The sequence below is a fragment of the Phocoena phocoena genome, chromosome 11 (assembly GCF_963924675.1).
Source record: "Phocoena phocoena chromosome 11, mPhoPho1.1, whole genome shotgun sequence".
In the NCBI taxonomy this organism is placed as follows: Eukaryota; Metazoa; Chordata; class Mammalia; order Artiodactyla; family Phocoenidae; genus Phocoena; species Phocoena phocoena.
The window spans coordinates 63,469,490-63,484,356 of record NC_089229.1 but is presented as its reverse complement, the minus strand read 5'-3'; the positions used below and the strand labels follow the sequence as shown (position 1 = coordinate 63,484,356).

The window sequence follows — 14,867 nt, the reverse complement described above, 5'->3', positions numbered from 1 at the left end:
ATAGGGAGAGAAGAGGGTAATTATAGTAAAAATTCCCACTTGGACATGCAACGATCAAAGCTTACTGGACAGGAATAGTAGAGTCCCTGCCCCAGTGGTAGAGAAAGTTCCTTGGTTCATTTGGCAGCCCCTAGATCTGCTTCCTGAGAGGATTTCTTTTGCCCTTTGTCCTCTGTAACCCCTGGCTTTCTACTCTGAGAGAATGTTTATTGTCTGTCATTCTTCATGGCCATACCTGAGTTACACATCTGGGAGCAAGCCAGAGAAGATGCTTCTTGAAAGGCTGTAAATACTCTAATGTCCATCATTAGGGAACTTGGTAAATAATTGTTGTATATCCACATAGTAGAATACTAGGTGGCTATTAAACAGAGTGAGGGGAATCCAATGTATAACTAAGGAATGAACTTCAAGACATAGTAAGTAAAAATAGCGAAGGTAAAGGAGGGACCATTGTGAGGGGAAAAAAGAGAGAGCGAGATTGTATATGCAGAGAGTATAATGGAAAGTATACATAAGAAATTGTTACCAGTGGTTTCCTCTGGAAGTCAGAACTAGGAGGGACAGTTTTATTTTTCATTTTATACCCATTTATTCTAGATGTATTCTTTACCTTGTGCATATTTTTGTTTTAATTTATATGCATCTTGATAAAATTTTTTTTAAGTGGGAAGAGGAGAAAGAGAAATGACAAGTGATGTATGAGTCTTTATGATTCATAAAAAGCATTTACCATGTAAACTGCCTTCAGAGTCCCTCAAGAAGGTGGAAACTGGACCTTTGGTATTTTCACTTTCTGGATGGGTGGGCAGCTAAGCCTTTGGCCGTCCAAGTACATACTGCAAGACCTGTACTTCTAGTTCTTCCTTGTCCTATTTAGCAGACCATAAGAGTCATACTCCCTTTCCTCTACAGTGGAAATTTTGCTCAGCCGTCAGAAGAAAGCCGAACTTCTAAAGAAGATGACTGACGTGGCTGTTCGGATGTCAGAGGAGCAGTTGGTTGAACTCAGAGCTGATATCAAGGTAGAACCTCCTTCTCCTTTCTGCCTTTCTTCTTACCCTCAGGGACTAAAGTAGCAAATCTCCATAATTCATGGCTGTAGCTAATATATTTAACTCATGATCTCCTCTTCCCAAACCTGGCCCTTTTCCTGGCCCTTTCCCTTTCTCTGTAAATGGTACTGTCATCTATCCAGTGTCCAAGCTGGAAACCTTAGGGAATTTCTCCTTTTCCCACAGTTCCGTCTATCAGCAGACCCTGTCCCTTTGACCTTCTGCGAAATCTCGGATCTGACCTTTTCCCTTTGTCTCCACCACCACCATCATGATCAAGCTACAGTGATCTCTTGCTTGGACTTTGTGGTAGCCTCCTAACTGATTCCACTCCTCCTCTTTGTCACTGACCTGGCCTCCCCACCCCTTCATATCTGTCCCTCACATTACAGAACCTACTTCAAACTTCCCGTTGCTTTCAGGATAGGCTATAATCCTAAACGGCCTGCAGGGCTCTGTATGGTCTGGCCCTGCTGCCATGCTTTGCACAGCATCCCCCTTGTCCCCTCTGCTCCAGCCATACTCGCTCTCCTTTCCACAGACATACCCTGTTCCCTCCTGTGAGGGCTGCTGCACATGCTTTTCCATCTGTCCAGAACATTCTTTTCCCTCCCCCGCCACTCCCAGCACGCACCTCACTCCTGACCTCATCCTTCCTGACTTTCCTGACGTGTCCCCCCTGTTTGTGCCTTCCTAGCACACTTATAATTGTATGTACATTTGATTAATCTGCCTTTCCCACTCGATAGTGAACTTTACAGTGACAGGAACTGCTGTGTCTCCAGTGCCCTGGCACAATGCCTTGGCGCATAGTAGGTGTTCAGTAGATAAATAGTTGGTTGGTCAATTCTGATTTTATAAGAGAAAAATGAGCAATTTGAGGTGTTGATTATATTGTAAACTGTTCATAAAGATTACTTGGATTCCACACTCAGATGTTTTAAATTCTTACATAAAGAACAGTGTTTCTGAGACTAAGATGGGAACCTGAGAGAGGTTGGGTTATTCATGGGTAGTTGTGGACACTGATGTTCTAATTAATTGTTTCTAAACCGTGAACTGTATGGCCTTCTCTGCTCCTGTGCCCTAACTCTGCTCTTTCTGAACGTGTGAGATTTATTGCCATATTTAAGAGGAATACATGCTGGGGAGGCTATATAACAGCCTTTGTAAAATAAAAGCTTAGATGGAAGATCATCTGAGACCTTACAGGCATCCCTGTTACCATCCTGACCCAGTCTTTCACACAAACCTATGTCGCGTTATTATTCTCTCACTCCTTTCCCTTAGGCTATATTGGGGAGAAATAGTGAAACCAACAATGCAAGTTTTAAATTACCATTTTCTGATTAACTAAGACTATATTGCTAAATTATATAGAAAGTCTTCCTCGCACTGATGCCAGTCAGTCTCATTCAACTATCTGGGAGAAGCCAGAAACCCCTTTGGAATTAGATAAGAATTCTGGCTCTCACAGGCGTCATCTGTTCCCCTTCCCACGTGGTTGAAGAGCTGCTAGAAATATTTCTGCAGGCTGACTAAGGATCTGTTTCTCTCCACGTTTTCAGTGTACTGAAGTGGGTGCTGTGCAACTTAAATGTCTTATTTCCAGATCATTTTATTTCCGTCATTCCTGTTATGTCTTTGGCTCAGGAAACCCTAGAATGTGTTTCAGAATTAATCTCAGACTGATATTACATGTCTGAAGCCTTTGTTACAGAGATTCTTGTGCTTTCCTAAGTCACAGTATACTCTGAAGCTTTAGGACTTCAAGTCCCAGAGGTAATTTTTATTTCTCCTCTCCCGTTTATGGCTTCTAGGTGCACCCCGAGGATTCTGATGCACTTGATTCTACCCCTTGAAAATCCAAAGTGGAATTAGGCCACCCCCAGTTAGAGGACCACGCTGAGTTCAGTTCTTCTGAATTATATCTAGGCCTTTAACTTTTCTTTCTTACTCTCTTGTACGTCTGAAAAAATGATTCCAGACTACCTTAGAAATTGTTTATTGAAATAGACCCCCAGAAGCACTTCATTCCTGACATGTTTCTAGCCCCACTATTTCTATAGTATAGTTAGTTTTTGACCCAAGGGGATGGTTACTTCTCAGCTCAGTCTGCTTAAAAGGATTAAATTACTTGCAGCACAAACTCTTCTCATTTGCAAAGCTGACTTTTCACATGAATGATTTTCCATCTCAAAAAATTGTTCCTATTACAAGGACTAAAAAAATCCTACTTTATAAAGCGGTGAAGTGGGTTTACTAAGGAAGTTTATATTAGAGAACACCGAATCATCTATTTAAATTAAGGAATCATTGTTGTAACTTATGAGCATTTCTGCTGCCTCTGCCTGTGTATAAAATGGAACAATGGGGAGAGTAGCTAACAGTGGAGAGAAAGGTGGTCCTCCATCATGAGTTCCTTCTTTCTCCAGAGTTTCTCTTGATTTACACCTAATGACCATTAGCATTTCATAAAGCTCCCAAATGGACTTATCTTTGGGCCCTTAAGGAAAATGACTGAATTTTGTCAATCACCCAGCATTGGTAATACGATGGCCATGTATGTAATGAACTTTGAAGCACAAAAAGAAAACAATTGAAAGTAATTGTTTCGTCTGTTTATAGCAAGCTATAAATGCCACATATATTGTTTGTCTCACCTGGAGGCTTTTCTTTGTCTTTTCTCCAGCACTTTGTTAGTGAACGTAAATATGATGAGGATCTGGGACGAGTGGCCCGATTCACCTGTGATGTAGAGACCCTGAAGAAGAACATAGATTCATTTGGACAAGGTGAGGTGCTGAGAGATTCGGGGCGCCGGAGACGGTGATGAGAAGACCACCCTCTACTAACTAGAAACTGAAGTGCCGATTGGCTTCTCCCCTGATTCTTCCTCAGTCCCTCTTGGGTTTTGGTTGGTTTGCTTGTTTTTATGAAAAGGAACTCTGAGATACTTAATAAGTCAGTGGGCACAGATGCTTTGAGCTCTGAGGATAGGCATTTTCCAGCTCCCTAAATTTGCGGTCATAGTTTTTCATCATGTCCTGCTGAGCTGAGAGGGGTTTGGTATATAGTATAAAGATCATGGGGCCCTGGAGTCAGACCAAGTTTGAATCCTTGCCTCTGCACTCTACATTGGGCCGCTCATTTTACTCCTCAGTGGAGATAACAATACCTGCTTGGCCTGGCGCATAATAGGTGTGTGTGGAGGCAGGGCACGGTGGTGCCTCTGTGTTGAGAGCCTGTAGCGACACATCAGTCAAACCCAGACCCCGAGCTTGGCTCCTACGTTCTTTCTGTCTCGGTGTGAAAGTGAAATAAATGTTGGACCTAGGGCAGTGATTGTGAGTTCAACATTAGCCCAGGCTTAAAGCCAAGGAAAAACATCTGTGGGGTACTTTTAGACCGTTGAATTCTGACAAAACTTGAATTGAAAATATTAGTATTTTTCAGCTAGATTGATATTTTGAATTTGGAGTTATTTTTGCAGAAAGAGCCTTGGGAAGATAGATATTTGTTGTAAAGACTAGTTCTGTTCATATGTAACTCATCTTGCCTCATTCAAATTTTTAAAAAAGAATTTGGCTTTTTATTTAACTTTTTCTTTCTTTTTGAAGTCTGTACTTTAGAATGTTCCTTGCATAGGAAAGCGAACATATGGCCCATACTATTGTTCCTAGGCTTAGTCAGCCACTGGAGCCAAAGCCAGGAGTTTAGGTGGTAGGAAACGCCAAGAAGTCATTAGTTGGTGGGGGGATGGGCCACTTACAAAGCGTTGGGGATTTGGCAGGAGTGGAGGAAGAGGGCAGAAGGGAGATTTTCCTTCCCGTTACCTATTTATAAGCTTATCTTTACAAATACTCAGATAGACAGTCCTTTATCCTAAATGGCTCATTGTGAGATGGAGAAATAGGGAATACGTTACCCACCATGCTCTTCTATCGTCTGACCACATATCGCTCGCATTTCTGTCTCAGTGTCCCATCCAAAGAACAGCTATTCAACCAGATCTCGATGTAGCTCGGTGACGTCTGTGTCTTTGAGTAGCCCGTGTGATGCCTCTGCTGCTTCCTCTTCCACCTGTGCCTCTGCTCCCAGCCTTACAAGCGCTAACAAGAAAAACTCGGCACCGGGGGAGACTCCTGCAACCACAGCAAACTCCAGTGGCCGGCCCTACCAGCCCCATCGAGAGGTAACCTAGCTTCCACACTGAGCAACTTACGAAGAAATGCTGCCAGGCTGTCACAGCTTCAACACGGACAGCTCAGTACATTACCTTCCTCTCTTTATGCCCATTCCACACCTATTTTGAATCCCTCCAGCCTCAGTTATTTCCAGAGAAAGCATTTGGTATGTATGTTCCAAATCACCAGCCAGTTTAGATTTCCTGTCGCCAAGACTGCTGACTTTCTGATGTTGGCAGTGATCCTAGCTTTGTAGGTAGTAGTATATTGCCTGGTAATTGGTCACACTGGGAGTCATGTACCCATCTTGAAGTAGAAAAGCACCACTAGAAAGTTGAAGTATAATCCATAGTTTCTTTTCCTTGGGTTGTTGTTTTTGTTTTGTTTTGTTTTGTTTTTTTGCGGTACGCGAGCCTCTCACTGTTGTGGCCTCTCCCGTCGCGGAGCACAGGCTCCGGACGCGCAGGCTCAGCGGCCATGGCTCACGGGCCCAGCCATTCCGCGGCATGTAGGATCTTCCCGGACCGGGGCACGAACCCGCGTCCCCTGCATCGGCAGGCAGACTCTCAACCACTGCGCCACCAGGGAAGCCCCTTTTCCTTGGCTTGAAGGAGATACATAAGAGCAGTCCAAGGCAGTGCTGTCAGTAATTCTTCAGACTGGTATTACATTGGAATTGGAGGACAAAAATAAAATCGTATGCCATACGCTTTCTGGGTTGTAATGTGAAAGGTATGTTAAATATCACAGCAGCGTCATTTAATCTGTGGTTCACGATATACAGCAGAGTAGATCATATGATGTTTGTTTTATTATTCCAGATGTTCATTATCTTTACAAATGGCTTATGATCTACAGAATTCAGACGCGTGATAAGATACTTGCCCAACTGAGGGCTTGTAACAACCTCAGAGGATGCGCTTTCTTCCTTTTCTGCCCGGCTGAAGAAAAGCTCTTCAGTGGAGAAGAGCCTAGGGGTGAAAGGCAGGGAGTGAATAGTGAATGATTTATTAATTCTGATTAGTGTCTAGATTGGATTGGCTGATCAAACTCTGTGGGTTTTAAGAGAGAACTGAGTCCCAAGCCTGGGATACCACTCTTAGGCTTTCAGAATACTCCTCAATAAACTGAACTGGAGCAAACGGGGTGCCCTGACGCCACAGTGCTCTGAACATTGTCTTCTTTTATCCTTAGGTATTGCCGGGGAACAGACGCGGAGGACAAGGCTACAGGCCACAAGGCCCAAAGTCCAATGACCCCACGAACCAAGGACGACATGACAGTGGGGGTCGTTACAGAAACAGCTCGTGGTATTCATCTGGTTCCAGGTACCAGAGCGCTCCATCCCAGGCGCCAGGAAACACTAGTGAACGGGGCCAGACTCACTCTGCAGGGACCAGTGGAATTGGAGCCAGCATGGAGCCCGGCCCACCCAAGTCCTCATTCAAAAAGGGGCTCCCCCAGCGCAAACCCAGGACCTCTCAGCCTGAAGCCGTGAACTCTTGAGGGAGATTCCAGCTGGCCTGTCTCTTCTATCCCACACAATTCAACTTGGTAACTGGACTTTAGGAAGCTTGTAGTTAGGTTTAATGACAGAAAGAAGTTTGCGCCTTCACTTTTGATGCCATTCTAAATATTTTGGTTCTTCTCTCCTCATTTCCGCTTTACCATTTTTTTTGGAAGGGAAGCTGTTTTTTTCCCTTGACCTTTCCCAGTGATATGGATTGATTCTGACTGTTCATTTCCCCCAGGAATCACCGGCACCTGTTGCCAGGTTGCCCAAGGATACGCAGTGTTCTTCCCGGTACCGCAGGCCTTTCAGGGGCCTGAAGAGGCCTTCCTCAGCAACCCGTGCTGTCCAGGCTTTCAGGAGGAGGTGGGTCAGGCAGCTGGTCTTGCTGCCTTTCCAGTCTAAGCAGAAGCCACACTTGCCAGTCAGGTTCCCTGTAAGCAACAACGTGACCAAGGGAGGCAGTGAGGGGGTTGTGTACTGGCCTGGATTAGCCAGAGAAGGGGAAACTGAATGGGTGAAAAGGAAAGAACACTAGGAAACATTTGAGAATCTGCCTGTGCTCCCAGAACGTGCCTGAGATTGACGCTCAGATCGGGGTTTCAGCCTCTTGCTTGGCACCGTAGCTTAGCCTGCAGTTTCTTCCAAATGCCCCAGCCTTGTTTCCTATTACCTTAGACTGCAAACCAGTCTAGGGAAGTCTATGGGAAAGTAGCATTTAATTAAAGGAAAAAAAAGTCTTTCTTCGTTTCAGTGTTTGAAGATTTTTGTTGTTGTTCTCCCTCTTTCCTGATTCCTATTCTGAGCCTGAACCAAATTTATAGCAATATAATTTGTGTTAATCTAAGGTGTTAACCATCAAAAAATTGCCTCTGTCAATCTTTAGAGTTGAATAAATAAAAACAACTGCATAAACGGTCCCACGTTTGTTTCACAGCAGGACGTGACTTCATTTCATTATCTCTTTTTCTTTGGGCCTCATGGGGTAGAAGTCACTCGAACAGCTTGTTCGGGGCTTAAATGAGGGTGTCCAATTCCTAAGTCATTTGTCCACTGCTTACCTTCAGAACCAAATTAAATGTAAAAGCCAGGATGAGCAGATGCAGCGGTTCCTCTTGGGAAAAGGTCTGTAGGAGAGGAAATGGTGACTTTCCGAAGGAGAGCCTACCAGTTCAGAAAACCCACAGCTGCCAACAGCTCACCCAGGCAACCGAAGGTTCTGTCCACACCCCTGTCTTCCACTGCCTGTCCCTTCACAGGAGTAGTGGATATCACAATGTAACGGGGTTCCTGCATGTAGCAGGCGGTGCTGGTGCCAGAGTGCCACACCCACCCCAGCCTCTATGATTTAATAACAGCAGAGCTTTTTCTTCCCCAGCATTTGTTCTCCCAAGGCTGAAGCCCAGGCTGTAAGTGGCAGTGGTGCAGAACACTTAGCTGCCTCAGGGCTTCCCCTAGCTCTTTGGCTGAAGATGAGCTGCCAGGGTTCAGGTTGGCTGCACAGACTGAGAAAGAAAGAGAGAAAAAGAGTGTGTGTGTGTGTGTGTGTGTGTGTATCTTTCAGTAAAGAAAACAATAGTCAAGGAGTACTAGGAAGCCATTTTCTAAGGGGCTGGCCACCTCATTTGGGGGAATTTATCCAACATCACCATCAGCCTGCTGTATCAGGAAAAAGCCCTGCTCTTCTGATTAATTGCTTACCTACACTGTATAGGAAATCCAGAGATTGAAGTGGCCTTGAAGGATTATGAGGTCTATGCCCGTATCCAGGCAAGACTGTATTTAACCACCTGAACAGATGGGAAGCCACATGTTTGTCAAAACTGCCTTGAAGCTGAAGTTAAAATCTCCTTATAGAAAAATATTTGAAGACTTTTTCTATGACCACAAAAAGTTTGAAAATTATGACTTTTTTTTTACACATTGTTTTTAATTACAAAAGTAGCATTTAAAATATCAAATAATACAGAAATATAAAAGGAAAAAGTTAGTTTTCCACTTTTTCATTCTGTTTCTCAGGGGTAATAACTGTTAATAATTTGGCATATATCCTTATAAACCTTTTCAAAGCATATATGTGCTTATACACATAGATATGTAGGCTCTTTTAAAAATAAATTTATTTATTTTTGGCTGTGTTGGCTCTTCCTTGCGGTATGCAGGCTTCTCACTGCGGTGCCTTCTCTTTTTGTGGAGCACGGCCTCTAGGTGTGTGGGCTTCAGTAGTTGTGGCACATGGGCTCAGCAGTTGTGGCTCGCAGGCTGTAGAGCACAGGCTCAGTAGCTGTGGCGCACGGGCTTAGTTGCTCCGCGGCATGTGGCGTCCCAGACCAGGGCTCGGACCTGTGTCCCCTGCCTTGGCAGGCGGATTCCCAACCATTGCACCACCAGGGGAGCCTGATATATAGGCTTTTAATTTTTTGTTTTGTTTTTTACAAAAAAGGGAGCATACTATATGCATTCTACAATCCTTTTTTTAGATACGTCTAAACCATAATTCATTTAGGATCTCACGTTGTAGATATTCTCCTAAATTTGCCATTTGACTTTCTTCAGTGAAGAGAAGTGAGATTTACCTTAAGTTTGAACTGTGTAGCTCATTCTTTGCTCCCCACAACAGCTCTTCCTTCCAAGAGGAGGGAGGCTCTGTACCCTGGGCAGTTCCCGCTGTGTGTTCAGAGAGAACCTTCCTAACCATCATTTCTCCTTCCCTTTCCATTTCCTCTTAGAGATCAATGTCCTGTCCTTGCCCAGCCTAAGAGATAAGATTGAAACTTCAGGTTTACCTTTGTCAGTTTATTATGTGCCACTTGAGAGAGAAAATTTAAATTAGCATGGCCTCATTATGAATATCAAATATTCGTAGGCCCCTTATTTGCGGCAGTTTTTTAAATTCACTTTTTAAAAAAGTAATACAGGCTAATTTTTTTTAAGGTACAAAAGGATACATGATGTGAAAGTGAAAAATACTTCCCTACCTTGTCCCACTCCCTAGAAGAAATCACTGATGAGTTTCTTGTTTATCTTTTCACAAATTTTCTAAATCCAAACATGCAAATATGTTTTTTCTTTCTTTTACATAAATGGAAATTATATTATGCATATTCCTAAGCAATTTGCTTTTTTTTTTAACTCGTCCTCACTTTTTATAACTAGTTTTTGTTTGGTTTGAAGAAAAATCAATATATGTAAATGGTTTTAAAAAAAATGGTTCAAAAGGCTATATGATGAAAAGTAAGCCTCCATCCCACTCTGGACTATTTATTCCGTCCCCAGAGGCAACCACTGTTAAGTTTCTTCTTTATCCCTCCAGAGGTTTTCTATATTTATATACATATATCAGAAGAATGTATGCTGCTTAGACCTCTTGCCATGTCAGTATACATAAATGTACCTTGTTCTTTCTATGGCTGCATAGTATCCCATTGTATAAATTTATCATAATTAGTTTTACCAGTCCCTCATGATGATTTTCAGTTTTTTGCTATTATATGTATTGATGAAATGAGCATATTTCATCAATATAATACATACATCACTCATTACATGTGAGAGTGTACCTTTAGGATCAATTCCTAGGAGTGGAATTGTTGGATCATACAGGTATTGATAAAGTACTCTTACAGGGTGCATGGATTCTCACCAACAGTGTTTGGGAGTGCTTTGTACAGCTGCTGAGCTGGAAGCTAAGGAGAGATAAAGATAACTAAAACACAGCCCTCTGTGGGGCTGATAAACTAGTTGGGGCAACTGGCACAGATAAAAGAGTACAAGGTAATAGTATTGCATGAAAGAGCCTTACTGTCTTCTGTGAGTATAATGGAGAAGCACTGCTCGCAGGGCCTGTGCTTGAACTTGAACCATACCAGCGGTGATCAGGCATTTGCTCAGTGGTTTATAGACAGGGTGACCTGGTATTTCAGAATCCCATACCAGGGTACAGTCTTGTGAGTAGGAATATACGTATGGGGAACAACAGGATAAACTACTTTAGGTTGGGAGTGGCCTAGAAAAGCCAGGACACATGGTTATCAATCTGTGAACCTCTGCTTTGGAGAAGGTCAGTAGAGTAATGGCTTGTTGCCCTTGGAAATCCTACCATTTGACCTAACAAAATGAGGGTTTGTCTTGCCTGATCTACAGGATTCATCCCGCCTGGAGAGGATTATATGCATATGGAAGCATACTTAATGGAAGAAATGGGTATCCGAAGTGGCACGTTTGGAGGTCAGCAACTGATACAAGGAGCTGTTTTGTCACTGTTTTAACCAGTTCAGAGCACCAGACCATAATGCTGGTAGCAGAACATCATACCTTAAAGTCAGCCGAGCTGGACTTCTGGTGGCTTTAGCCACCTGCGCACATTCTTTGCTTCAAACACTGAGGCACCGTGCTGAGTTCTGAGGCAAAGATAAATGGTTCCAGCTCTTTCCTCAAACCCTTTGCAGGTGAAGGAACTAGAGCTCTTAGAGCTCAGCAGCGGCTGGTGGCTGGGCAGTGTGGTAGAGTAGAAAGACCCTGGACTTTTGAGACCGATACTTGGATTTTAATTCTGGCTTCACAACTTGGTAGCTATGTGACCAACTAACCTTGGGCAAATAACGTAACATCTTTGAACCTCTTCTTGAACTGGGAAGTGGAGACTGGTAACTACTTCATGGAGTGGTAAGGTAGGTATCAAGCAGGTGCTGAGAACAGTACCCTGGTGTCCAAGCTAACCTGTGACTAGTTCAACGTTCACTCACCATAACTCCTTTACTTTTCTGTCTCTCGTGCCCTGTTAAAAAGTGCATGAAAGACTTCCCTGATCTCCAGCCTTACAGACCTAATTAACCAAAAATAAAAATAAAAAATAACCCCAAAATAACCAAAAAAATAGAACCAGAAATTAACCAAAAATAAAAAAGTAATACTTCAGTCACCCTATCCCTGCTGCAGCTTTTCTCCTCTGAGTGCAAATCCCCCCAGCATGGTGAGCTCTGTGCCCTCTTGTCCTGACAACTGTCAGGAAGCCACCCCCACTCCCGTTTCTGAGCTCTCTGGGTGGCACAGGCCAGATGCTGACGGCACCAACATGGGCAAACAGGGAGCAAGGCTGTGGCAGAGTCCGAGGAGAGCCAGGGAACATCGTTTCCATACAGGTACTGAGGGAATTTTGTTACTAGTCTGTGACTCCCTACCAAGGGGAACCGCTATCTGAAGATTTTTCTGGGTGAGGAAACTCACCCACCATCACCACCACCAGCAAAACTGTTCTCCAGCCCCCCCCCCGCCCCCCGCCCGCCCCTTCACAGCCGTCAAAACAGCAGGAACAAATACCACCCACTCTGATTCCCCAGGGAGAAGTCAGGTCTCCTTTTTATGTGTCTCTTCAACTTAACCCAGTTAGGCTTTCTCTGTAACTAGATTTCAGACAAACCCGTTTTCTGGTGCTGCTAGAACACGCAGGTTGAGAGACTGAGAAGATTTCTCAGACTCCCTCCCTTGCTGACTGCAGGCAGGACTGGTAAACTGGCCTTCCGGCAGGCGGGGCCCACGGTCGACTGCAGTGTATCCCCACGGCCTGAAGTCCTGTGGCTGTTCACAGTGGGCACTCATCAAAATGACCATACCATCCCCTTTTAATAGGCTGTTTACCGAAGGATAGGACAAGGCACCCCAGCGTTGTGGCGCGGTAGCAAACTGCTGTCAACCTAGTTAACTCCCGGTTCAGATCTCTTTCCTCCACTTAACTAGCCATGCGATATACAATAGCTTATCCAGGATTCCCTTTTAGAAAGTTTACTGTGGTTTCCTCACACTAGCTAGGATCCTCCACTAAAAGAAAAGGGATGGCCTAGAATGAGACAGCTGAGGGGCGGCCAAGTACTGGAAGCCTCAGAGTATTCCAAAATGTTGTGTTTGTTTTGGTGGGAATGGGGAACCTTCAGCGAGACTTCATGCTGAGCTCATTTCTGGGGTCCCAGCACCCAGGGGCAGGACAAGTGCTCAGGGGGACTCTCAATAACAATCACAACCACTTACTAAGCTCATCTCACTCTCTCCACAATCCCCTGAGAAAGGATCATTTCACAAATGAAGGAACTAATGCTCTTCGAGATGAGCGCCCGTCCCCCATCCCTGCCCAGGGTCACACAGTGGCAGAGCTAGAATTGAAACCTAGACTAGTTTGACTTGAGAGCCTGAGATTCCCCACCACACCACACAGCCTGAGAAGGAGAGACAGACCTGGGGACCTCCAGGAATGAGGGTGGAGAGAGTAGGAAGAGGAGAGGAGACGGGAGGGGCCCTGGACTCTGTTCCTCGACAGCCACCTGTTCTCACCGGCTGCACACAGCAACTGACTCCGCCTGCACTTGGGAGGGGGGCTTTTTCCATCTTTTGTGTCTCGAGCGGTTGTTTCCTCGCTTTGCTCTTCCCTCCTCTCTCTCCTTGTTCCTTTTGTAGATAATACTCCCACAGGCCTCCCACGGCAGCTCCAAAATGCAGCCTCCTGAGTTTCTCCTTGTTGACAATGGCTCTGAGCTATCTCTGAACAGGGCTCCTTCTCAACCTTCCCTTCCCTGTGACTCCCCACTGTGGCCAGTGAGTCAAGAACTGGGGAAAGGGGAGAGGAAGAGGAGATTATAGTGGGGAGCCCAGTGGCCCCTAACCTCCCCACACACACCCTGCCGTGCCCTGTTGTCTTCACGCGCGTGTGTGTGTGTGCGCGCGTATGCGTGCGTGCATGGGGGGTGGGTGCGGGGGTTGTGGGGGTGGAAGGAGGAGGCAAGGAACTCACCATAAGCCAGGTCTGGCAGGAAGACCTGAGGAACTAGGTAAAGTGAAAGAGTGAAGTGGGTTGAGATCTAGACACTCATCTAGACGGAAAAGGCACCTTAAATCAGGCCAGGCCAAAGCAAAGGGTCAGTGGCTGCATCTCTACCCCATACACACTTTCACACAAATTCTTTGAAGGGCAATGGGGGACGCGGTTTAAAGCCCAAAACATTGCTGTTTCATTCTGTGATAAGAAGAGTGATCGTAACATTCAATAAACGTTGGTATATTTTCTTCTCCCAGAAATGGGGACCAGAGCACCAAAACAGTGACACAGGCATTGTGCCTGGAGCTTCTGGAGGAGGCAGTGCATCTTAACCTCTCCGCCTCAATGTTTTCACCTGTAAATTGGCAATTATAACAGTGACTACCTCACAGAGTTATGATAAAGGTTAACCGGATAATCCAAGGAAAGCACTTAGCACAGTGCTTTGACACCAAGTCGATCTCAGCTATGGTAATTCTTTGGGGCACCCCACGTATTCTGTCTACCTCCTGCTCACCCTGACCCAAAGCATATGGTTTGGCTTGATGTTCAAAACCAGCACTGGCGGATGAGCTTGAAGACTGAAAGTCTGAACACTTGGGCTTCCACGGGAGGGTCATCTGGATCTGATGCACACGCCAGATGACCAGTCCTTGTGAGTGCCACACAGCGAGCCTGGGGTTGTTTCTGAGTCCTCACAGTGGGAGCCAGCTATGCCGGAGTGAGGCAGATTCTGGACCTGGGGTTGGGAGTGTGTCAGGGTTGGAACCTTAGCCATTTACCACCTTGGTTACCTTGAGCGAGTCTCTCCTCTATCTCTGCCTCTGTTTACTCATTTGTGAGATGGAGAGTAAGTAGCATCTACTCTGCATATTTCACAGGGCTCCCATAAGCTTCAAAATCAGATAATATTTACATGTTGCAAATGTCACATGCTGTTCTAGATCCTTTAATCTTTCAATCCACCTAACAACCCTCTGAGGTAGTTATTGTTCCCGTTTCACAGAGGAGAAAATTGAGTCACGCAAGGAAAATCACAACAGCAAGTGGCAGAACTATATTCGAACCTGGGTAAGTAGCCTGGTTCTCAAGTTGGGTGCTTTCCCTCATAGCCTCATCCTTTCTCTCAAGGTGAGCCGATTCCTAAACTGTACGCGCTCCTCAGCAGTGCGCTTGAACGTCGCCCGGAGGGGCAAAGATGAGCCGTTGGGGGAGGGGTTACCGTGCAGCCCTGGACCCATGTGAGAGGGTGGGACGCTGGGGACTGGGGGAGGGGGACGCTTCCTCTTCTTCCTGCCCAAGCACCAGCT

General features: G+C 45.2%; 1 protein-coding gene across 1 annotated transcript in view; it reads left to right on the top strand.

Annotated features, from left to right (window-relative positions):
- The window catches only part of SPATS2 (spermatogenesis associated serine rich 2), a 76,113-nt gene extending 68,446 nt beyond the window's left edge, over window positions 1-7,667 (top strand). Inside the window, exons 9-12 of the mRNA XM_065887580.1 lie at window positions 916-1,025; window positions 3,748-3,850; window positions 5,036-5,250; window positions 6,437-7,667. Coding sequence (XP_065743652.1) covers window positions 916-1,025; window positions 3,748-3,850; window positions 5,036-5,250; window positions 6,437-6,748 — 740 coding nt within the window. The 3' untranslated portion in view covers window positions 6,749-7,667. The remainder of the gene's footprint in view (window positions 1-915; window positions 1,026-3,747; window positions 3,851-5,035; window positions 5,251-6,436) is intronic.
- The last annotated feature ends 7,200 nt before the right edge of the window (window positions 7,668-14,867 follow it).